The sequence below is a fragment of the Eurosta solidaginis genome, unplaced genomic scaffold (assembly GCF_040869045.1).
Source record: "Eurosta solidaginis isolate ZX-2024a unplaced genomic scaffold, ASM4086904v1 ctg00001058.1, whole genome shotgun sequence".
Classification (NCBI taxonomy): Eukaryota; Metazoa; Arthropoda; class Insecta; order Diptera; family Tephritidae; genus Eurosta; species Eurosta solidaginis.
The window spans coordinates 359,542-386,077 of NW_027136901.1; the positions used below are offsets into that span (position 1 = coordinate 359,542).

The window sequence follows — 26,536 nt, forward strand, 5'->3', positions numbered from 1 at the left end:
CGTCAACCATCAGAGCAAGAAACGAGATTCGCGAAGCATTACACTCAGCTGGCTTTCCACTGCGCAAGTGGACATCAAATTGTGAGGAAATCCTTCAGGACATCCCCAAAACGGATTTGCTCAGCAAGGACTTTCTAGCGTTTGAAGAGGCTAGCTCCGTGAAGGCACTCGGAATACGATGGAACGCGCACTCAGACATGTTTTACTTTACAGCAGGAATTTTAGGAACTGGCGAGAATACCACCAAACGCGCAATCCTCTCCGCTATAGCCAAACTTTTCGACCCTTTAGGCTGGCTTGCACCAATGGTCATAGTGGCAAAAATCCTAATGCAGCATATCTGGTTAGAGGGCACCGGGTGGGACGAACCTGTCTCCCCAACTACCTTAGAACGGTGGGAAAATTTCACCCAACACTATAACGAAATAGATAACATTAGTATACCGCGATGGGTAAATTTTACGCCCGAGGACGACATCGAAATTCATGGTTTTTGCGATGCATCGGAAAAGGCATATGCAGCAGCAATCTACATGCGCGTAAAAGGGGACGATAAAATTTTCACAAATCTCTTGCTAGCCAAAACCCGAGTAGCTCCAGTGAAGACCATCTCGCTACCACGTTTAGAACTCTGCGGCGCCGTGCTGCTCGCAGAAATGATGGAATCAATATTCCGAAACATTCATTTGGGACCAGCAAAAGTTCACCTCTGGACGGATTCAACCATCGTACTCGCATGGATACGCAAGCCGCCCTGTACTTGGTCAACCTTCGTCGCACATCGAATCACCAAAATCCTCGACATGGTCGGTAACAAGGACTGGCTTCACGTGGACTCGGAATCTAACCCAGCGGATTTAGGAAGCAGAGGACTACTAGCGTCAGATTTGGTCAACTATTCGTTGTGGTGGCAGGGGCCTTCTTGGCTACAAGAAGACAATTCTCACTGGCCAGCACAAGACGCCGATTACAACACGTCCGTTGAGGAAAAGAGGGCACAATCTTATGCCACGACAAGGGCAGATCATACAGATATTCTTGAAAGATTTTCCGATTTGCCACGAGCTTTGAAAGTCTTATCTTATGTTAGGAGATTCTATAAAAGAACGCATCCTAAAACCAAAGCAGTGTTCCAAGAAAAGTCGTGCATAATCTCAGCCGATGAGATTAAGGCAACGACTCAAGCATTAATACGAGTCTGCCAGATACAATTTTACGGTACCGAATATTTGAAATTAAAGAATAGGGAACCTATTGATCGGAAGAGTGAAATCCTATCACTCAACCCATACATCGACAAAGATGACATTATCAGAACAGGAGGGCGTCTAGGGGCTTCAAAGGACATGTCATACAACGAGCGGCACCCGATCATATTGCCTTACAAGTGTAAGCTGTCTCGCCTTACAGTTATGATGGCTCATCATGACTCCCTTCATGGCGAGAACCAGCTCATGCTCCGTCTTATCCGAACCCAATACTGGATACCGAACGTCAAGACCATGATCAGAGCCATCATACACAATTGCAAAACCTGCATTATTCATCGAAAGCAGGCACAGTCCCAACTTATGGGTATCCTTCCCTGCGAACGGACTACTTTTACCCGCGCGTTCACCAATACCGGGGTAGACTTCGCGGGGCCTTTCGACATCAAAAGCTACCGCGGTAGGGGATGTCGACTGTCCAAAGGCTACGTATGCCTATTTGTCTGCTTCTCCACTAAGGCCATCCACCTAGAAGCGGCTAGTGACCTAACCACCCCATGCTTCCTCGCAGCCTTTTCGCGTTTTATCGCGAGAAGAGGATGTCCAAAAAACATCTACTCCGACAATGGTACGAACTTTGTCGGAGCTTCCAGATCTCTACGATCGGAATTCAAAGCCTTAATGGCAGAAAGGCCGAGACAAAACAATCTCCAAGTATAGCCAGCAAGCATTAACTTGGCATTTTATTCCCGCTGGCGCCCCACATATGGGCGGCTTGTGGGAGGCGGGAGTGAAGAGCTTCAAAAGCCACTTCAAAAGGATCGCGTCTTCCCATAAGTACACCATAGAGGAGTTCAAACCCTTCTGTGCAGGATTGAGGCGTGCCTCAACTCGCGCCCTCTCAGTCCAGGGTCGAATGACCCAACGGATCTGGAGCCACTAACTCCAGGACATTTCCTCACGGGCAGCCATCTACTGGCTCCGCCAGAGCCGGATGCGAGTGAGAGCCCTGCCTCGATGATCAATCGGTGGCAGAAACTCAAAGCCCTCCATCACACTTTCTGCAAGCGATGGAAAACCGAATATCTCACCGAGATCCAGAAACGATACAAGTGGAAACATCCACAACCTAATCTAAAACCCGGAGACCTAGTTGTTATCAAAGAGGACAACCTCCAACCCAACGAGTGGAGAATGGGCAGAATCGTCAACACACACCCAGGCCTGATAACCGTGTGCGTGTTGTTGACGTTCATACAACCAGGGGACAAATAACTAGACCAATTACGAAATTGGTGCTCTTCCGTCCCACGACAAGGAGAATTAAATGTAAGGGGGCAAACCCCGCCTTCCAAAACCCCAAAAACCAAAATCCTATTTCCCTCGACTACCTAAAATCAGAGGCCCACGGTTGGTGATAGCATAGAAAGCAAATTAAGGAACCCGCGTCTTCGTGTCTCTCTACCCCTAAGCCTGCGTTTCTCACGAGCCATATATTATAATCAACCCCCCGGTCTCGTGATGGTGCGAGTCTACCGGAGGGGAATCCTAAAACGTACTACGCGATGGCAATGGGGAAAGGGAGCGCGGGACATGAAGACGCGTTTCAACCACTCGCCGTGATGCCCCGCTATCCCTAAGCTTGTGGCTATGCCCTAATCAACCCCCCGGTCTCGTGATGGTGCGAGTCTACCGGAGGGCGATCCTACATCTTCTCTTTTTTTTCTCTACCTCCGGTCTCGTTTCGAGTCTGCCGGAGGGACTCCTACACCTGAATACGGAGCGAGACGCACGAAGACGCGGGAGAGCGTACAAAAAGCTCGCAAACAAAAAAAAAACATTTTTTTTCGATCTAAGTTTTTTTTTAACAAGACTAACCGGGGGCCCCCTGAAACAGAAAACCCCCATAATTCACTCGCTCACCCAGAGCGAGGACACCAGAAAATCCCCGAATTCACTCGCCCGCCCGAGCGAGGACACCAGAGACCATTCCATTCACTCGTTATCCCATAACGAGGACATCATAACAACCTACCGCAGAGGGTGAACCGATCTGCCACAGAACCTAAAGGCTTTCAGCCCATTATCTTCTCACTTTCCAAAATTTAACTCAAAAGTCACTCGCTCTCCAGAGCAGGGACACCAGAACCCTAACGCAGATCCAGGATCTGCCACATAATGCATCTGCACTCGGTCAAAGGCACTCGGCCAACTGAATTTAAAAAGAAAAAAAATCATCACATCACCCAAAATCTTTTCTACTCATAAATTTTGAGTTTTCCAATGAAAAAAAAAGAGAAAAATTTTTTTGCAAGTGGGAAAAAGTTCCCTAACCTTGAGCAGTATCCAGTACCCCTTACCACTGGTGGGGGGAAGTACCAGACTTACAAAAGGTCGTTGAAAGCGGGAGTGCATCCCACCGGGTGGATACTTCCCTTACCTCGAACAGTATCTGATACCCCTTACCACTGGTGGGGGGAAGTGCCAGACTTGAACGAGGTTTTAACAAAAACCGACTAATGTTATTTTTACAACTTTGCGCAGTATCTGCTACCCCTTACCACTGGTGGGGGGAAGTAGCGGACTGACCCAAAGCTTATGTAGTATCTCTATCTCAGACGACGCCAAAAACTAGTCACCACTTTGTCTAACAAATAACTTTGCATCGAGTTTTGTAAAGATAGGTTATGAATGCTGGTGACTTTTTTGAATATCTTTTTGGCACGTCCTGGATGTGTTCGTATCCAAACGACCCAGTCCAGACATTGTTAGTGAAATGTTTTGTATTGAATGCACGCCTTCAAATATTTTACTAGAAAGTCTTTGAAGTACATACTGAATATTCAAAAATTTAACTGCGACAATGCTGTTCGAATGTTTATAAAATTATTTCTTTTACTAAAAACTTTAAGCTTTTTTGTATTTATTTAGTATATACTATTTGTATTTTAAAGTATGTATATATATAATAATATACGCTGTTTAAAGCGCACCAGAATCGGCAACAACAATCTTCTTGCTTGTCTTGCCCGATTGTGAGCCCAAACCCTCAATAGCCTTAACTACATCCATGCCTTCGACAACCTTGCCGAAAACCACATGCTTATTGTCCAACCATGCTGTCTTTACAGTACAAATGAAAAATTGCGATCCGTTGGTGTGGGGTCCAGCGTTAGCCATTGACAAAATACCGGGTTCAGTGTGTTTCAAGATGAAGTTCTCATCAGCAAATTTAGTGCCATAGATAGATTTACCACCAGTGCCATTGTGATTTGTAAAATCACCACCTTGACACATGAAGTTAGGAATGACACGATGGAAACAGGAGCCTTTATAACCGAAGCCTTTTTCGCCTGTGCATAAGGCACGGAAATTCTCAGCTGTTTTGGGCACAACATCGGGACGTAGCTCCAAAACGATGCGGCCGAGAGGCTGTCCATCAGCAATAATGTCAAAAAATACACGGGGGAGATCCATTTTGCCTTTACTGCTTTTATTACTGAAGAAACGAACACCACGAAATCCTATTTGAGACGGAAAATATACGTATATTCTCAAGGGTCATGCTGTTTAACAAAATCTTGAAGTAATTTTGGTATTTGATTGTGATAGGAAATTTATATTTACTTATAACTGTAGCAGCTAGACACTTAAGAGTCATAAAATTCATTAGTGGTATTGCATTGGCTGGATTGCTTACAATCAAATTGAATGGACGTTCATCCGATTCATTTAGTTGATCTAGGTCCCCCCGTGTTCCAATAGCAACGATATAATATCATTAGAATAGTTATATGGTTGCACAGCAACATGTAGTGGCGTTGATTTGGCCTAATTTTTGTTGTTAACATTCATTCCACAATCAACTAGTAGCTTAATAACTTTTGCATTTGGGAATACAATCGTTAAATTGTTCTCATCATTTGGGTAACCACTCTTTATCACATTCAAGCGAAATACACACAAATGTCATAATGTATCACAATTGAAAGCACTACGCACATTCGCGCGTACTAAATCTCGCACAGAACAACATACCCATTTATTCTGTTCATGCGTTGTTGCTGTACCATCTAATAAAAATATCAAATGCGCCACACATTTAATATTTGTTTCTTAAAGACCGGACGCACTTGCACCAGCTCTTGTGCTTCAACAATTGTATCAGTCATTAACCTAAATACACCAAATACATCTTCTAATATAGGCAAGACATCCTCGAGTATCACAACAGGCATTTGAAACGTTTTAGCACGACCTTTACAGACTTACCTTTTCCTTTATTAAGTGAAAATCTGGTTAACGAACGAATTGGTTGCTGTTGAAGCGAAAGGAATGCCGGGATGATACTAATTTTCCTAGGTAGCACATTAGTGACGAATTTTCCAAACCGTATTTTTGAGGAAATACGTGCCTTAAGGCAGTTGAGAGTGACAGCCTTTAGGTTCTGAAAAGAAAAGAAAAATTAATTAATAAAAAGAAAGTAGAAGAAAAATTTCAAGGAAATTATAGAACTAAAATTCACCTTCAGACTCTTGCTGATCTGTCTCATCCATAGAATCTTGGGGACGTCCAGTACGGAATACTTAAGACACGTTTTAATATCCTCATATCTTTCAAATGCTTATGCATACGCGCTAATTTTTTACTGGGTGAGTACGCATAAGAAATTCCAAATCAGCCTGTGTTGGACAAGGACTATTTTTTGCGTCGCACTGCAACTAAAGAGGCTTCATTAAACATACCACGTAATTGGTGTTGTAACAACTCGTAAACCAAACTGATACAGAACCAGCCTTCGAACGCAATTTTAATTGATCAACTTGGGTAACTGGGCAACTGATCCGCTGCAAACCAATCAAACCCTGGTGTAGGTGAGCACAATAAAAGCGTCGATATCTGCACATGCACGAAGAATGTGCAACACACCATGGCGAATGTTCAGGTTTTCTCTGACCAGCCAAAATATAAATTTATTTTACGTCCATAATCCAATACCGCTGATGTATGTACGATCGGACACAAAAAAAAAAAAAAATGTTCGAATCAAGAAATAGGAGAATGTTAAAGGCATTAATGCGCTAGGATGCAAGTCCCCAGTTTTCAATATGGCAAAACAATGATATGTCTTCTTGACATGATTAACTATGCTGTGAGGTAGCATAAAAGAGATAGGATATCCAATATCATCAACCTGCAAAGAAAAAATTAATTAATAAGTGCACAAATGGACATCGCAAAGGTGTGACAACTGCCGGCGCGGCCGACGCCGCAGTTGGAGCACCCCTTTACGATGCCGGTAACCTAGAAAACTAAAGAAAAAAGGGAAAACGATACATCAAACCCATCTGCTCCATCTCCTGGATTCCCATCACCAATCACCTGAAAATAAACAAAAAATGAATTAAAACTCTGAAATAACATAAGAAATATTTATTTAAGCAAAATTATTGAAAAATATTTTACCACTTACCTTTTTGTCCGGCAACGCGTAAATTTCATATGAATTGAAGCAAAAAACGGTAAAATAAATCTTTCGATTCATTTTTTTTTGCTTCATTCTCTATACTGGAATGTTCAAACCAGTATGTATGTATGTATGATACATACAAGAAAACGAGAAACGACAGAGTTGCCATGTTACCCAACTCGACCACCCAATGGTGCGTTTCTTGTTTGCGTCTGTATAAGATTAGAGAAGACAACACAAGGTTACATCACAAGAGCAACCCCCCCCCCCCCCCCCACGTAACTAATCAGGCCGAAATAATATGAAGGATAATACAAATCCATTTATTATTTTTTTTCTTCTTTCCAACAAATTTTAAATTAAAAATTACTTCACAGCCGTAACTGAGTGGCACAGAAACCCACTTCAGTGGCGAAGACGGCGATGAACGGAGAGCGCTGCGGACGACGCATACCGCTTGGGGCAACTCCAACACCTATACGGGTAAAATTGCATATGCCCATTTAGATGGGCAATCAAGCCGCCAAACGAACGAAGATGCCGTTGGCACACACGACATCGATACCCCCCCTGAGGCGTTGGACCCTGTGCTGGCTGCTGCTCCCACAACACGTTCTCCTGCGCCTGATGGAACTTGGCATACCAGGCGGTGGTGCTCCCGCGTAGTTTTACCACCAGAGGCGTCTGCAGGGCCCGGAGCACACAGGGCCTAACTTGCCGCAACACCTCCTCCACCGCCTGCTGCACCAACTCGTCCGGCGCGTGGCAAATGTAGGAGCCCCTCCGCCGCTCCGGGTATTGTACATCCGCCACCACCTGGATTGGCTCCTCTCCCCCAGTCTCCAAACACACGAGAAGCATTTGCATCGGTTCCATCTAAAAAAAAAAAAAAAACCCATTAGAAAAAACTATTAAAAATCAGTGAGGAACCCGTCATACTTACATTTAAACAGCTTGAAGATCCAAATAACAATGTGGTGAGGGTAATTTATCCACCACAATCCTGCATTCATGTATCCTGGAAAATTCCTGTTACGGGAAAACAACTGGATGGCAACCCGCAATAACCACGGCAGCTTCATTAGTGCTGTCAGACTAAGGGCGGATACCGAACATTAAATGGACAAAATAAGTACCGAAAACGACACAAAACATCACAATCGGGACTGACGCGTCTTTTGTATTTTTGCCAATACGGGCATCTACTGCAGTACCAAGCAGTCATCCATAACAAATGAATTCAAAAAAAAAGAGGAAAACAAAACAAAAACAAACCTCTCCTTGCACAAAAAATTTACCATTTTTTTACAAAGACATTTTTTTTGTTGTCGTTTTTTTTTTTTTTTTTTTTTACCCTTTCCGTTTTTTTTTTGGGTACTTTTTTCTGGCTGGGGGGCAGGACTTGTTGTTTTTCAACAACAAATATCACAAAAGGTCATTATAAGAGCTCGGTGCAAAAACCATCCGAGTCCCGAAAGTAAAGAATCCCGACACGACAAAGTCCCGAAATTGGGAAAAGTCAACCTTTTCTACCGGCCTAGTGTGCTACTACCCCAGTGACCTAGTTTTTGTTTCAAGGGCAAGCAAATTCATATATGTATATATATATTCGCACGCCACAAACTCACCATACTAGCTGTCAACTAACCAAGAAATACACGACAGGGTTGCATGCAATCTCAGAATGGTACGTGCAGATAGACCGCGTCGTGGGGAACGCATCGCCAATCTGCATGCAAGCACCAGCAGTTGCTACACCTTCGAGTTTAATTGCGATTTTCGCTATTCGCCATGAGCTGTCGCACAAAACTAAATCCCTACCTTCGTCAGCCTCTCCGCTTCGTTTCAACTCGGGTTTATTCATCTATTCTAACGTACGGTTGTTGATAAAACAACATGCGTAGCACGAACTACCTTGCAAAAACGCTCTCGTCCTTCCACGTCATCTGACTAGTCATTTTACGGTTATAAGTTATATTCGTAGTCACATTTGCACGGGCGTGGGTAAGTCTTGTGACCAAATGCTTGTAGGGTAATAATATAATACACCACTGCCGAAATACATGCGCTGCACCGAAAACGTGCATCACCCAACCAACCTCACGGCCACTCGCCCTGACACATCCTTAGAATGCCACAGTCGCCCTGAGAGCGACACGTCACGTTATACGCTGGAACGGAGACCTAGGCCTCTTCGTCCAACCAACAAAAAAAAACCGCAAATCTGGAATGGAGACCTCGGCCTCTCCATCCGGAACGAAACAAAAAAAACCAAAGAATAACAAAATGGTGCCACTCTGGAACGGAGACCTCGGCCTCTTCGTCCAGCCTTACTGGCCATCGACTATACACATATTACATTCTGAATTTCTATATTTAAGAATTATGTATAATTCAATGGCAAGAAATATTCACTTACATCTGTTCATCACCGTTAACTTTTATCATCCTAGCTTAGGTGGCATGCTAAGCAAGTCGGAAAAGATTCCCGACCATTTTGCGTCGCAGACGAACTCCTCATTTAGATTAAGTTTAGTGTGTAAGCCTTATAATAATTTTTCTCGTTTCAGCGGAGGTCATTGGTGGAAAACGGTGTTGCGTATCGCAAGGGGGGCCGGCATGTTTAGGCAGGATGCCTAACTTTTCCGCATCTGATTGCGACCCCCCCAATGCAACTCTGCAAATCGATACTCGATACTCGAATTAATTTCTAACCACCCACACCATCGCGCTCATGCATGTGCATGCATGTACATGCACGTGTATGTGTGCTTTTTGTCAGCACTCATGCATATGCATGTCGGGGTTGATGTGTGGGTGCCTTTCCCCTCCAAAACGGAGGATTTTGCGGGTCAACGGTTGTAGCTTGCTATACAACCGGCCTCTTTGATTTCAACAGCCAACGCGTACACATCTGCCGCCAGCGATCTCTGCCGTTTTTCTGCGTTTATTCAGGTAATATTGTAACTATTGCTAGTTTTACATTTACCCAATAAATCACATATATTATAACGAGAAATCTCGTCTATTTTGCTTATTTTCATTTCCAACCCGCTTACTCCCGCTGAGATCGACCCGGTGCGCCCACCTCTCCAGGATTAGACGCACACCGGCCGAACAACTTACGTATTTTAACCATGCTAACCTTTAGCCCGGTAAGCAAATAAAAAAAAAAACGCAATATGTAGGTTACACGAGAACGGAGACGTCGAGTAACCAAAACAAATGCGTTAAACAAATTCGTACACGTTATTTATCAATTTAACTCTAGAATTAAAGGATATACAACGAGAAACAACGTTTGACAACCTTTAAACAGTTTTAAAAACTATCTCAAAAATTGTCGCTCTGATGCAAACAACTGATGAGTTATCTACTTAAATTTGATGAACAAAACGACTTACGTATTTTAAACATGCTAACCTTTAGCCCGGTAAGCAAATTAAAAAAAAAAACGCAATATGTAGGCTACACGAGAACGGAGACGTCGAGTAACCAAAACAAATGCGTTAAACAAATTCGTACACGTTATTTATCAATTTAACTCTAGAATTAAAGGATATACAACGAGAAACAACGTTTGACAACCTTTAAACAGTTTTAATAACTATCTCAAAAATTGTCGCTCTGATGCAAACAACTGATGAGTTATCTACTTAAATTTGTTGAACAAAACGACTTACGTATTTTAAGCATGCTAACCTTTAGCCCGGTAAGCAAATTAAAAAAAAAACGCAATATGTAGGCTACACGAGAACGGAGACGTCGAGTAACCAAAACAAATACGTTAAACAAATTCGTACACGTTACTTATCAATTTAACTCTAGAATTAAAGGATATACAACGAGAAACAACGTTTGACAACCTTTAAACAGTTTTAATAACTATCTCAAAAATTATCGCTCTGATGCAAACAACTGATGAGTTATCTACTTAAATTTGATAAACAAAACGACTTACGTATTTTAAACATGCTAACCTTTAGCCCGGTAAGCAAATTAAAAAAAAACGCAATATGTAGGCTACACGAGAATTGAGACGTCCAGTAACCAAAACAAATGCGTTAAACAAATTCGTACACGTTATTTATCAATTTAACTCTAGAATTAAAGGATATACAACGAGAAAAAACGTTTGACAACCTTTAAGCAGTTTTAATAACTATCTCAAAAATTATCGCTCTGATGCAAACAACTGATGAGTTATCTACTTAAATTTGATGAACAAAACGACTTACGTATTTTAAACATGCTAACCTTTAGCCCGGTAAATTGTCGCTCTGATGCAAACAACTGATGAGTTATCTACTTAAATTTGTTGAACAAAACGACTTACGTATTTTAAGCATGCTAACCTTTAGCCCGGTAAGCAAATTAAAAAAAAAAACGCAACATGTAGGCTACACGAGAACGGAGACGTCGAGTAACCAAAACAAATGCGTTAAACAAATTCGTACACGTTATTTATCAATTTAACTCTAGAATTAAAGGATATACAACGAGAAACAACGTTTGACAACCTTTAAACAGTTTTAATAACTATCTCAAAAATTGTCGCTCTGATGCAAACGACTGCTGAGTTATCTACTCAAATTTGTTGAACAAAACGACTTACGTATTTTAAACATGCTAACCTTTAGCCCGGTAAGCAAATTAAAAAAAAAACGCAATATGTAGGCTACACGAGAACGGAGACGTCGAGTAACCAAAACAAATACGTTAAACATATTCTTACACGTTATTTATCAATTTAAATCTAGAATTAAAGGATATACAACGAGAAACAACGTTTGACAACCTTTAAACAGTTTTAATAACTATCTCAAAAATTATCGCTCTGATGCAAACAACTGCTGAGTTATCTACTCAAATTTGTTGAACAAAACGACTTACGTATTTTAAACATGCTAACCTTTAGCCCGGTAAGCAAATTAAAAAAAAAACGCAATATGTAGGCTACACGAGAACGTTTGACAACCTTTAAACAGTTTTAATAACTATCTCAAAAATTGTCGCTCTGATGCAAACAACTGATGAGTTATCTACTTAAATTTGATGAACAAAACGACTTACGTATTTTAATCATGCTAACCTTTAGCCCGGTAAGCAAATTAAAAAAAAAATGCAATATGTAGGTTACACGAGAACGGATACGTCGAGTAACCAAAACAAATGCGTTAAACAAATTCGTACACGTTATTTATCAATTTAACTCTAGAATTAAAGGATATACAACGAGAAACAACGTTTGACAACCTTTAAACAGTTTTAATAACTATCTCAAAAATTGTCGCTCTGATGCAAACAACTGATGAGTTATCTACTTAAATTTGATGAACAAAACGACTTACGTATTTTAAACATGCTAACCTTTAGCCCGGTAAGCAAATTAAAAAAAAAAACGCAATATGTAGGCTACACGAAAACGGAGACGTCGAGTAACCAAAACAAATGCGTTAAACAAATTCGTACACGTTATTTATAAATTTAACTCTAGAATTAAAGGATATACAACGAGAAACAACGTTTGACAACCTTTAAACAGTTTTAATAACTATCTCAAAAATTGTCGCTCTGATGCAAACAACTGATGAGTTATCTACTTAAATTTGTTGAACAAAACGACTTACGTATTTTAAGCATGCTAACCTTTAGCCCGGTAAGCAAATTAAAAAAAAAACGCAATATGTAGGCTACACGAGAACGGAGACGTCGAGTAACCAAAACAAATACGTTAAACAAATTCGTACACGTTATTTATCAATTTAACTCTAGAATTAAAGGATATACAACGAGAAACAACGTTTGACAACCTTTAAACAGTTTTAATAACTATCTCAAAAATTATCGCTCTGATGCAAACAACTGATGAGTTATCTACTTAAATTTGATGAACAAAACGACTTACGTATTTTAAACATGCTAACCTTTAGCCCGGTAAGCAAATTAAAAAAAAAACGCAATATGTAGGCTACACGAGAACGGAGACGTCCAGTAACCAAAACAAATGCGTTAAACAAATTCGTACACGTTATTTATCAATTTAACTCTAGAATTAAAGGATATACAACGAGAAACAACGTTTGACAACCTTTAAACAGTTTTAATAACTATCTCAAAAATTATCGCTCTGATGCAAACAACTGATGAGTTATCTACTTAGATTTGATGAACAAAACGACTTACGTATTTTAAACATGCTAACCTTTAGCCCGGTAAACAAATTTAAAAAAAACGCAATATGTAGGCTACACGAGAACGGAGACGTCGAGTAACCAAAACAAATGCGTTAAACAAATTCGTACACGTTATTTATCAATTTAACTCTAGAATTAAAGGATATACAACGAGGAACAACGTTTGACAACCTTTAAACAGTTTTAATAACTATCTCAAAAATTGTCGCTCTGATGCAAACAACTGATGAGTTATCTACTTAAATTTGTTGAACAAAACGACTTACGTATTTTAAGCATGCTAACCTTTAGCCCATTAAGCAAATTAAAAAAAAAACGCAATATGTAGGCTACACGAGAACGGAGACGTCGAGTAACCAAAACAAATACGTTAAACAAATTCGTACACGTTATTTATCAATTTAACTCTAGAATTAAAGGATATACAACGAGAAACAACGTTTGACAACCTTTAAACAGTTTTAATAACTATCTCAAAAATTGTCGCTCTGATGCAAACAACTGATGAGTTATCTACTTAAATTTGTTGAACAAAACGACTTACGTATTTTAAGCATGCTAACCTTTAGCCCGGTAAGCAAATTAAAAAAAAAACGCAATATGTAGGCTACACGAGAACGGAGACGTCGAGTAACCAAAACAAATACGTTAAACAAATTCGTACACGTTACTTATCAATTTAACTCTAGAATTAAAGGATATACAACGAGAAACAACGTTTGACAACCTTTAAACAGTTTTAATAACTATCTCAAAAATTATCGCTCTGATGCAAACAACTGATGAGTTATCTACTTAAATTTGATAAACAAAACGACTTACGTATTTTAAACATGCTAACCTTTAGCCCGGTAAGCAAATTAAAAAAAAACGCAATATGTAGGCTACACGAGAATTGAGACGTCCAGTAACCAAAACAAATGCGTTAAACAAATTCGTACACGTTATTTATCAATTTAACTCTAGAATTAAAGGATATACAACGAGAAAAAACGTTTGACAACCTTTAAGCAGTTTTAATAACTATCTCAAAAATTATCGCTCTGATGCAAACAACTGATGAGTTATCTACTTAAATTTGATGAACAAAACGACTTACGTATTTTAAACATGCTAACCTTTAGCCCGGTAAATTGTCGCTCTGATGCAAACAACTGATGAGTTATCTACTTAAATTTGTTGAACAAAACGACTTACGTATTTTAAGCATGCTAACCTTTAGCCCGGTAAGCAAATTAAAAAAAAAAAACGCAACATGTAGGCTACACGAGAACGGAGACGTCGAGTAACCAAAACAAATGCGTTAAACAAATTCGTACACGTTATTTATCAATTTAACTCTAGAATTAAAGGATATACAACGAGAAACAACGTTTGACAACCTTTAAACAGTTTTAATAACTATCTCAAAAATTGTCGCTCTGATGCAAACGACTGCTGAGTTATCTACTCAAATTTGTTGAACAAAACGACTTACGTATTTTAAACATGCTAACCTTTAGCCCGGTAAGCAAATTAAAAAAAAAACGCAATATGTAGGCTACACGAGAACGGAGACGTCGAGTAACCAAAACAAATACGTTAAACATATTCTTACACGTTATTTATCAATTTAAATCTAGAATTAAAGGATATACAACGAGAAACAACGTTTGACAACCTTTAAACAGTTTTAATAACTATCTCAAAAATTATCGCTCTGATGCAAACAACTGCTGAGTTATCTACTCAAATTTGTTGAACAAAACGACTTACGTATTTTAAACATGCTAACCTTTAGCCCGGTAAGCAAATTAAAAAAAAAACGCAATATGTAGGCTACACGAGAACGTTTGACAACCTTTAAACAGTTTTAATAACTATCTCAAAAATTGTCGCTCTGATGCAAACAACTGATGAGTTATCTACTTAAATTTGATGAACAAAACGACTTACGTATTTTAATCATGCTAACCTTTAGCCCGGTAAGCAAATTAAAAAAAAAATGCAATATGTAGGTTACACGAGAACGGATACGTCGAGTAACCAAAACAAATGCGTTAAACAAATTCGTACACGTTATTTATCAATTTAACTCTAGAATTAAAGGATATACAACGAGAAACAACGTTTGACAACCTTTAAACAGTTTTAATAACTATCTCAAAAATTGTCGCTCTGATGCAAACAACTGATGAGTTATCTACTTAAATTTGATGAACAAAACGACTTACGTATTTTAAACATGCTAACCTTTAGCCCGGTAAGCAAATTAAAAAAAAAAACGCAATATGTAGGCTACACGAGAACGGAGACGTCGAGTAACCAAAACAAATACGTTAAACAAATTCGTACACGTTATTTATCAATTTAACTCTAGAATTAAAGGATATACAACGAGAAACAACGTTTGACAACCTTTAAACAGTTTTAATAACTATCTCAAAAATTGTCGCTCTGATGCAAACAACTGATGAGTTATCTACTTAAATTTGTTGAACAAAACGACTTACGTATTTTAAGCATGCTAACCTTTAGCCCGGTAAGCAAATTAAAAAAAAAACGCAATATGTAGGCTACACGAGAACGGAGACGTCGAGTAACCAAAACAAATACGTTAAACAAATTCGTACACGTTATTTATCAATTTAACTCTAGAATTAAAGGATATACAACGAGAAACAACGTTTGACAACCTTTAAACAGTTTTAATAACTATCTCAAAAATTATCGCTCTGATGCAAACAACTGATGAGTTATCTACTTAAATTTGATGAACAAAACGACTTACGTATTTTAAACATGCTAACCTTTAGCCCGGTAAGCAAATTAAAAAAAAAACGCAATATGTAGGCTACACGAGAACGGAGACGTCCAGTAACCAAAACAAATGCGTTAAACAAATTCGTACACGTTATTTATCAATTTAACTCTAGAATTAAAGGATATACAACGAGAAACAACGTTTGACAACCTTTAAACAGTTTTAATAACTATCTCAAAAATTATCGCTCTGATGCAAACAACTGATGAGTTATCTACTTAGATTTGATGAACAAAACGACTTACGTATTTTAAACATGCTAACCTTTAGCCCGGTAAACAAATTAAAAAAAAACGCAATATGTAGGCTACACGAGAACGGAGACGTCGAGTAACCAAAACAAATGCGTTAAACAAATTCGTACACGTTATTTATCAATTTAACTCTAGAATTAAAGGATATACAACGAGGAACAACGTTTGACAACCTTTAAACAGTTTTAATAACTATCTCAAAAATTGTCGCTCTGATGCAAACAACTGATGAGTTATCTACTTAAATTTGTTGAACAAAACGACTTACGTATTTTAAGCATGCTAACCTTTAGCCCGGTAAGCAAATTAAAAAAAAAACGCAATATGTAGGCTACACGAGAACGGAGACGTCGAGTAACCAAAACAAATGCGTTAAACAAATTCGTACACGTTATTTATCAATTTAACTCTAGAATTAAAAGATATACAACGAGAAACAACGTTTGACAACCTTTAAACAGTTTTAATAACTATCTCAAAAATTGTCGCTCTGATGCAAACAACTGATGAGTTATCTACTTAAATTTGTTGAACAAAACGACTTACGTATTTTAAGCATGCTAACCTTTAGCCCGGTAAGCAAATTAAAAACAAAACGCAATATGTAGGCTACACTAGAACGGAGACGTCGAGTAACCAAAACAAATGCGTTAAACAAATTCGTACACGTTATCTATCAATTTAACTCTAGAATTAAAGGATATACAACGAGAAACAACGTTTGACAACCTTTAAACAGTTTTAATAACTATCTCAAAAATTATCGCTCTGATGCAAACAACTGATGAGTTATCTACTTAGATTTGATGAACAAAACGACTTACGTATTTTAAACATGCTAACCTTTAGCCCGGTAAGCAAATTAAAAAAAAAACGCAATATGTAGGCTACACGAGAACGGAGACGTCGAGTAACCAAAACAAATGCGTTAAACAAATTCGTACACGTTATTTATCAATTTAACTCTAGAATTAAAGGATATACAACGAGAAACAACGTTTGACAACCTTTAAACAGTTTTAATAACTATCTCAAAAATTGTCGCTCTGATGCAAACAACTGCTGAGTTATCTGCTCAAATTTGTTGAACAAAACGACTTACGTATTTTAAACATGCTAACCTTTAGCCCGGTAAGCAAATTAAAAAAAAAACGCAATATGTAGGCTACACGAGAACGGAGACGTCGAGTAACCAAAACAAATGCGTTAAACAAATTCGTACACGTTATTTATCAATTTAACTCTAGAATTAAAGGATATACAACGAGAAACAACGTTTGACAACCTTTAAACAGTTTTAATAACTATCTCAAAAATTATCGCTCTGATGCAAACAACTGATGAGTTATCTACTTAAATTTGTTGAACAAAACGACTTACGTATTTTAAGCATGCTAACCTTTAACCCGGTAAGCAAATTAAAAAAAAAACGCAATATGTAGGCTACACGAGAACGGAGACGTCGAGTAACCAAAACAAATACGTTAAACAAATTCGTACACGTTATTTATCAATTTAACTCTAGAATTAAAGGATATACAACGAGAAACAACGTTTGACAACCTTTAAACAGTTTTAATAACTATCTCAAAAATTGTCGCTCTGATGCAAACAACTGCTGAGTTATCTACTCAAATTTGTTGAACAAAACGACTTACGTATTTTAAACATGCTAACCTTTAGCCCGGTAAGCAAATTAAAAAAAAAACGCAATATGTAGGCTACACGAGAACGGAGACGTCGAGTAACCAAAACAAATGCGTTAAACAAATTTGTACACGTTATTTATCAATTTAACTCTAGAATTAAAGGATATACAACGAGAAACAACGTTTGACAACCTTTAAACAGTTTTAATAACTATCTCAAAAATTGTCGCTCTGATGCAAACAACTAATGAGTTATCTACTCAGATTTGTTGAACAAAACGACTTACGTATTTTAAACATGCTAACCTTTAGCCCGGTAAGCAAATTAAAAAAAAAACGCAATATGTAGGCTACACGAGAACGGAGACGTCGAGTAACCAAAACAAATGCGTTAAACAAATTCGTACACGTTATTTATCAATTTAACTCTAGAATTAAAGGATATACAACGAGAAACAACGTTTGACAACCTTTAAACAGTTTTAATAACTATCTCAAAAATTGTCGCTCTGATGCAAACAACTGATGAGTTATCTACTTAAATTTGTTGAACAAAACGACCTACGTATTTTAAACATGCTAACCTTTAGCCCGGTAAGCAAATTAAAAAAAAACGCAATATGTAGGCTACAAGAGAACGGAGACGTCGAGTAACCAAAACAAATGCGTTAAACAAATTCGTACACGTTATTTATCAATTTAACTCTAGAATTAAAGGATATACAACGAGAAACAACGTTTGACAACCTTTAAACAGTTTTAATAACTATCTCAAAAATTATCGCTCTGATGCAAACAACTGATGAGTTATCTACTTAAATTTGATGAACAAAACGACTTACGTATTTTAAACATGCTAACCTTTAGCCCGGCAAGCAAATTAAAAAAAAAACGCAATATGTAGGCTACACGAGAACGGAGACGTCGAGTAACCAAAACAAATGCGTTAAACAAATTCGTACACGTTATTTATCAATTTAACTCTAGAATTAAAGGATATACAACGAGAAACAACGTTTGCCAACCTTTAAACAGTTTTAATAACTATCTCAAAAATTGTCGCTCTGATGCAAACAACTGATGAGTTATCTACTTAAATTTGTTGAACAAAACGACTTACGTATTTTAAACATGCTAACCTTTAGCCCGGTAAGCAAATTAAAAAAAAAAACGCAATATGTAGGCTACACGAGAACGGAGACGTCGAGTAACCAAAACAAATGCGTTAAACAAATTCGTACACGTTATTTATCAATTTAACTCTAGAATTAAAGGATATACAACGAGAAACAACGTTTGACAACCTTTAAACAGTTTTAATAACTATCTCAAAAATTGTCGCTCTGATGCAAATAACTGATGAGTTATCTACTTAAATTTGTTGAACAAAACGACTTACGTATTTTAAACATGCTAACCTTTAGCCCGGTAAGCAAATTAAAAAAAAAACGCAATATGTAGGCTACACGAGAACGGAGACGTCGAGTAACCAAAACAAATGCGTTAAACAAATTCGTACACGTTATTTATCAATTTAACTCTAGAATTAAAGGATATACAACGAGAAACAACGTTTGACAACCTTTAAACAGTTTTAATAACTATCTCAAAAATTATCGCTCTGATGCAAACAACTGATGAGTTATCTACTTAAATTTGTTGAACAAAACGACTTACGTATTTTAAGCATGCTAACCTTTAGCCCGGTAAGCAAATTAAAAAAAAAAAAAGCAATATGTAGGTTCCACGAGAACGGAGACGTCGAGTAACCAAAACAAATGCGTTAAACAAATTCGTACACGTTATTTATCAATTTAACTCTAGAATTAAAGGATATACAACGAGAAACAACGTTTGACAACCTTTAAACAGTTTTAATAACTATCTCAAAAATTGTCGCTCTGATGCAAACAACTGATGAGTTATCTACTTAAATTTGATGGACAAAACGACTTACGTATTTTAAACATGCTAACCTTTAGCCCGGTAAGCAAATTAAAAAAAAAACGCAATATGTAGGCTACACGAGAACGGAGACGTCGAGTAACCAAAACAAATGCGTTAAACAAATTCGTACACGTTATTTATCAATTTAACTCTAGAATTAAAGGATATACAACGAGAAACAACGTTTGACAACCTTTAAACAGTTTTAATAACAATCTCAAAAATTATCGCTCTGATGCAAACAACTGTTGAGTTATCTACTTAAATTTGTTGAACAAAACGACTTACGTATTTTAAGCATGCTAACCTTTAGCCCGGTAAGCAAATTAAAAAAAAACGCAATATGTAGGCTACACGAGAACGGAGACGTCGAGTAACCAAAACAAATACGTTAAACAAATTCGTACACGTTATTTATCAATTTAACTCTAGAATTAAAGGATATACAACGAGAAACAACGTTTGACAACATTTAAACAGTTTTAATAACTATCTCAAAAATTTTTGCTGTGATGCAAACAACTGATGAGTTATCTACTTAAATTTGGTGAACAAAACGACTTACGTATTTTAAACATGCTAACCTTTAGCCCGGTAAGCAAATTAAAAAAAAAACGCAATATGTAGGCTACACGAGAACGAAGACGTCGAGTAACCAAAACAAATGCGTTAAAACAATTCGTACACGTTATTTATCAATTTAACTCTAGAATTAAAGGATATACAACGAGAAACAACGTTTGACAACCTTTAAACAGTTTTAATAACTATCTCAAAAATTGTCGCTCTGATGCAAACAACTGCTGAGTTATCTACTCAAATTTGTTGAACAAAACGACTTACGTATTTTAAACATGCTAACCTTTAGCCCGGTAAGCAAATTAAAAAAAAAACGCAATATGTAGGCTACACGAGAACGTAGACGTCGAGTAACCAAAACAAATGCGTAAAACAAATTCGTACACGTTATTTATCAATTTAACTCTAGAATTAAAGGATATACAACGAGAAACAACGTTTGACAACCTTTAAACAGTTTTAGTAACTATCTCAAAAATTGTCGCTCTGATGCAAACAACTGATGAGTTATCTACTTAAATTTGATGAACAAAACGACTTACGTATTTTAAACATGCTAGCCTTTAGCCCGGTAAGCAAATTAAAAAAAAAACGCAATATGTAGGCTACACGAGAACAGAGACGTCGAGTAACCATCACAAATGCGTTAAACAAATTCGTACACGTTATTTATCAATTTAACTCTAGAATTAAAGGATATACAACGAGAAACAACGTTTGACAACCTTTAAACAGTTTTAATAACTATCTCAAAAATTGTCGCTCTGATGCAAACAACTGATGAGTTATCTACTCAAATTTGTTGAACAAAACGACTTACGTATTTTAAACATGCTAACCTTTAGCCCGGTAAGCAAATTAAAAAAAAACGCAATATGTAGGCTACACGAGAACGGAGACGTCGAGTAACCAAAACAAATGCGTTAAACAAATTCGTACACGTTATTTATCAATTTAACTCTAGAATTAAAGGATATACAACGAGAAACAACGTTTGACAACCTTTAAACAGTTTTAATAACTATCTCAAAAATTGTCGCTCTGATGCAAACAACTGATGAGTTATCTACTTAATTTGATGAACAAAACGACTTACGTATTTTAAACATGCTAACCTTTAGCCCGGTAAGCAAATTAAAAAAAAAACGCAATATGTAGGCTACACGAGAACGGAGACGTCGAGTAACCATCACAAATGCGTTAAACAAATTCGTACACGTTATTTATCAATTTAACTCTAGAATTAAAGGATATACAACGAGAAACAACGTTTGACAACCTTTAAACAGTTTTAATAACTATCTCAAAAATTGTCGCTCTGATGCAAACAACTGATGAGTTATCTACTCAAATTTGTTGAACAAAACGACTTACGTATTTTAAACATGCTAACCTTTAGCCCGGTAAGCAAATTAAAAAAAAAACGCAATATGTAGGCTACACGAGAACAGAGACGTCGAGTAACCAAAACAAATGCGTTAAACAAATTCGTACACGTTATTTATCAATTTAACTCTAGAATTAAAGGATATACAACGAGAAACAACGTTTGACAACCTTTAAACAGTTTTAATAACTATCTCAAAAATTGTCGCTCTGATGCAAACAACTGATGAGTTATCTACTTAAATTTGATGAACAAAACGACTTACGTATTTTAAACATGCTAACCTTTAGTCCGGTAAGCAAATTAAAAAAAAAACGCAATATGTAGGCTACACGAGAACGGAGACGTCGAGTAACCAAAACAAATGCGTTAAACAAATTCGTACACGTTATTTATCAATTTAACTCTAGAATTAAAGGATATACAACGAGAAACAACCTTTGACAACCTTTAAACAGTTTTAGTAACTATCTCAAAAATTGGCGCTCTGATGCAAACAACTGATGAGTTATCTACTTAAATTTGATGAACAAAACGACTTACGTATTTTAAACATGCTAACCTTTAGCCCGGTAAGCAAATTAAAAAAAAAACGCAATATGTAGGCTACACGAGAACGGAGACGTCGAGTAACCAAAACAAATGCGTTAAACAAATTCGTACACGTTATTTATCAATTTAACTCTAGAATTAAAGGATATACAACGAGAAACAACGTTTGACAACCTTTAAACAGTTTTAGTAACTATCTCAAAAATTGTCGCTCTGATGCAAACAACTGATGAGTTATCTACTTAAATTTGATGAACAAAACGACTTACGTATTTTAAGCATGCTAACCTTTAGCCCGGTAAGCAAATTAAAAAAAAAACGCAATATGTAGGCTACACGAGAACGGAGACGTCGAGTAACCAAAACAAATGCGTTAAACAAATTCGTACACGTTATTTATCAATTTAACTCTAGAATTAAAGGATATACAACGAGAAACAACGTTTGACAACCTTTAAACAGTTTTAATAACTATCTCAAAAATTGTCGCTCTGATGCAAACAACTGATGAGTTATCTACTTAAATTTGATGAACAAAACGACTTACGTATTTTAAGCATGCTAACCTTTAGCCCGGTAAGCAAATTAAAAAAAAAAACGCAATATGTAGGCTACACGAGAACGGAGACATCGAGTAACCAAAACAAATGCGTTAAACAAATTCGTACACGTTATTTATCAATTTAACTCTAGAATTAAAGGATGTACAACGAGAAACAACGTTTGACAACCTTTAAACAGTTTTAATAACTATCTAAAAATTGTCGCTCTGATGCAAACAACTGATGAGTTATCTACTTAAATTTGATGAACAAAACGGCTTACGTATTTTAAACATGCTAACCTTTAGCCCGATAAGTAAATTAAAAAAAAACGCAATATGTAGGCTACACGAGAACGGAGACGTCGAGTAACCAACACAAATGCGTTAAACAAATTCGTACACGTTATTTATCAATTTAACTCTAGAATTAAAGGATATACAACGAGAAACAACGTTTGACAACCTTTAAACAGTTTTAATAACTATCTCAAAAATTGTCGCTCTGATGCAAACAACTGATGAGTTATCTACTCAAATTTGTTGAACAAAACGACTTACGTATTTTAAACATGCTAACCTTTAGCCCGGTAAGCAAATTAAAAAAAAAACGCAATATGTAGGCTACACGAGAACGGAGACGTCGAGTAACCAAAACAAATGCGTTAAACAAATTCGTACACGTTATTTATCAATTTAACTCTAGAATTAAAGGATATACAACGAGAAACAACGTTTGACAACCTTTAAACAGTTTTAATAACTATCTCAAAAATTATCGCTCTGATGCAAACAACTGATGAGTTATCTACTTAAATTTGTTGAACAAAACGACTTACGTATTTTAAGCATGCTAACCTTTAGCCCGGTAAGCAAATTAAAAAAAAAAACGCAATATGTAGGCTACACGAGAACGGAGACGTCGAGTAACCAAAACAAATACGTTAAACAAATTCGTACACGTTATTTATCAATTTAACTCTAGAATTAAAGGATATACAACGAGAAACAACGTTTGACAACCTATAAACAGTTTTAATAACTATCTCAAAAATTGTCGCTCTGATGCAAACAACTGATGAGTTATCTACTTAAATTTGATGAACAAAACGACTTACGTATTTTAAGCATGCTAACCTTTAGCCCGGTAAGCAAATTAAAAAAAAAACCCAATATGTAGGCTACACGAGAACGGAGACGTCGAGTAACCAAAACAAATGCGTTAAACAAATTCGTACACGTTATTTATCAATTTAACTCTAGAATTAAAGGATATACAACGAGAAACAACGTTTGACAACCTTTAAACAGTTTTAATAACTATCTAAAAAATTGTCGCTCTGATGCATACAACTGATGAGTTATCTACTTAAATTTGATGAACAAAACGACTTACGTATTTTAAACATGCTAACCTTTAGCCCGGTAAGCAAATTAAAAAAAAAAACGCAATATGTAGGCTACACGAGAACGGAGACGTCGAGTAACCAAAACAAATGCGTTAAACAAATTCGTACACGTTATTTATCAATTTAACTCTAGAATTAAAGGATATACAACGAGAAACAACGTTTGACAACCTTTAAACAGTTTTAATAACTATCTCAAAAATTGTAGCTCTGATGCAAACAACTGATGAGTTATCTACTTAAATTTGATGAACAAAACGACTTACGTATTTTAAGCATGCTAACCTTTAGCCCGGTAAGCAAATTAAAAAAAAAACGCAATATGTAGGATACACGAGAACGGAGACGTCGAGTAACCAAAACAAATGCGTTAAACAAATTCGTACACGTTATTTATCAATTTAACTCTAGAATTAAAGGATATACAACGAGAAACAACGTTTGACAACCTTTAAACAGTTTTAATAACTATCTCAAAAATTATCGCTCTAATGCAAACAACTGATGAGTTATCTACTTAAATTTGATGAACAAAACGACTTACGTATTTTAAACATGCTAACCTTTAGCCCGGTAAGCAAATTAAAAAAAAAACGCAATATGTAGGCTACACGAGAACGGAGACGTCGAGTAACCAAAACAAATGCGTTAAACAAATTCGTACACGTTATTTATCAATTCAACTCTAGAATTAAAGGATATACAACGAGAAACAACGTTTGACAACCTTTAAACAATTTTAATAACTATCTCAAAAATTGTCGCTCTGATGCAAACAACTGATGAGTTATCTACTTAAATTTGATGAACAAAACGACTTACGTATTTTAAGCATGCTAACCTTTAGCCCGGTAAGCAAATTAAAAAAAAAACGCAATATGTAGGCTACACGAGAACGGAGACGTCGAGTAACCAAAACAAATGCGTTAAACAAATTCGTACACGTTATTTATCAATTTAACTCTAGAATTAAAGGATATACAACGAGAAACAACGTTTGACAACCTTTAAACAGTTTTAATAACTATCTCAAAAATTGTCGCTCTGATGCAAACAACTGATGAGTTATCTACTTAAATTTGATGAACAAAACGACTTACGTATTTTAAACATGCTAACCTTTAGCCCGGTAAGCAAATTAAAAAAAAAACGCAATATGTACGCTACACGAGAACGGAGACGTCGAGTAACCAAAACAAATGCGTTAAACAAATTCGTACACGTTATTTATCGATTTAACTCTAGAATTAAAGGATATACAACGAGAAACAACGTTTGACAACCTTTAAACAGTTTTAATAACTATCTCAAAAATTGTCGCTCTGATGCAAACAACTGATGAGTTATCTACTTAAATTTGTTGAACAAAACGACTTACGTATTTTAAACATGCTAACCTTTAGCCCGGTAAGCAAATTAAAAAAAAAAAACGCAATATGTAGGCTACACGAGAACAGAGACGTCGAGTAACCAAAACAAATGCGTTAAACAAATTCGTACACGTTATTTATCAATTTAACTCTAGAATTAAAGGATATACAACGAGAAACAACGTTTGACAACCTTTAAACAGTTTTAATAACTATCTCAAAAATTGTCGCTCTGATGCAAACAACTGATGAGTTTTCTACTTAAATTTGATGAACGAAACGACTTACGTATTTTAAACATGCTAACCTTTAGCCCGGTAAGCAAATTAAAAAAAAACGCAATATGTAGGCTACACGAGAACGGAGACGTCGAGTAACCAAAACAAATGCGTTAAACTAATTCGTACACGTTATTTATCAATTTAACTCTAGAATTAAAGGATATACAACGAGAAACAACGTTTGACAACCTTTAAACAGTTTTAATAACTATCTCAAAAATTGTCGCTCTGATGCAAACAACTGCTGAGTTATCTACTCAAATTTGTTGAACAAAACGACTTACGTATTTTAAACATGCTAACCTTTAGCCCGGTAAGCAAGTTAAAAAAAAAACGCAATATGTAGGCTACACGAGAACGGAGACGTCGAGTAACCAAAACAAATGCGTTAAACAAATTCGTACACGTTATTTATCAATTTAACTCTAGAATTAAAGGATATACAACGAGAAACAACGTTTGACAACCTTTAAACAGTTTTAATAACTATCTCAAAAATTGTCGCTCTGATGCAAACAACTGATGAGTTATCTACTTAAATTTGATGAACAAAACGACTTACGTATTTTAAACATGCTAACCTTTAGCCCGGTAAGCAAATTAAAAAAAAAACGCAATATGTAGGCTACACGAGAACGGAGACGTCGAGTATTCAAAACAAATGCGTTAAACAAATTCGTACACGTTATTTATCAATTTAACTCTAGAATTAAAGGATATACAACGAGAAACAACGTTTGACAACCTTTAAACAGTTTTAATAACTATCTCAAAAATTATCGCTCTGATGCAAACAACTGATGAGTTATCTACTTAAATTTGATGAACAAAACGACTTACGTATTTTAAACATGCTAACCTTTAGCCCGGTAAGCAAATTAAAAAAAAA

The 26,536-nt window shown here is 36.6% G+C and overlaps 1 protein-coding gene across 1 annotated transcript; it reads right to left on the reverse strand.

Annotated features, from left to right (window-relative positions):
- Positions 1-3,980: 3,980 nt before the first annotated feature.
- On the reverse strand, positions 3,981-4,700 carry LOC137235732 (peptidyl-prolyl cis-trans isomerase-like). The gene has a single exon (XM_067758601.1). It carries the CDS (start codon positions 4,683-4,685, stop codon positions 4,191-4,193), a length of 495 nt encoding a protein of 164 aa, XP_067614702.1. The 5' UTR covers positions 4,686-4,700; the 3' UTR covers positions 3,981-4,190.
- Between the last annotated feature and the right edge of the window lie 21,836 nt (positions 4,701-26,536).

What these genes read in the sequence shown, in the direction of transcription:
- LOC137235732 (XM_067758601.1), bottom strand. Translation starts at nt 4,685, where the DNA reads ATGGATCTCCCCCGTGTATTTTTTGACATTATTGCTGATGGACAGCCT.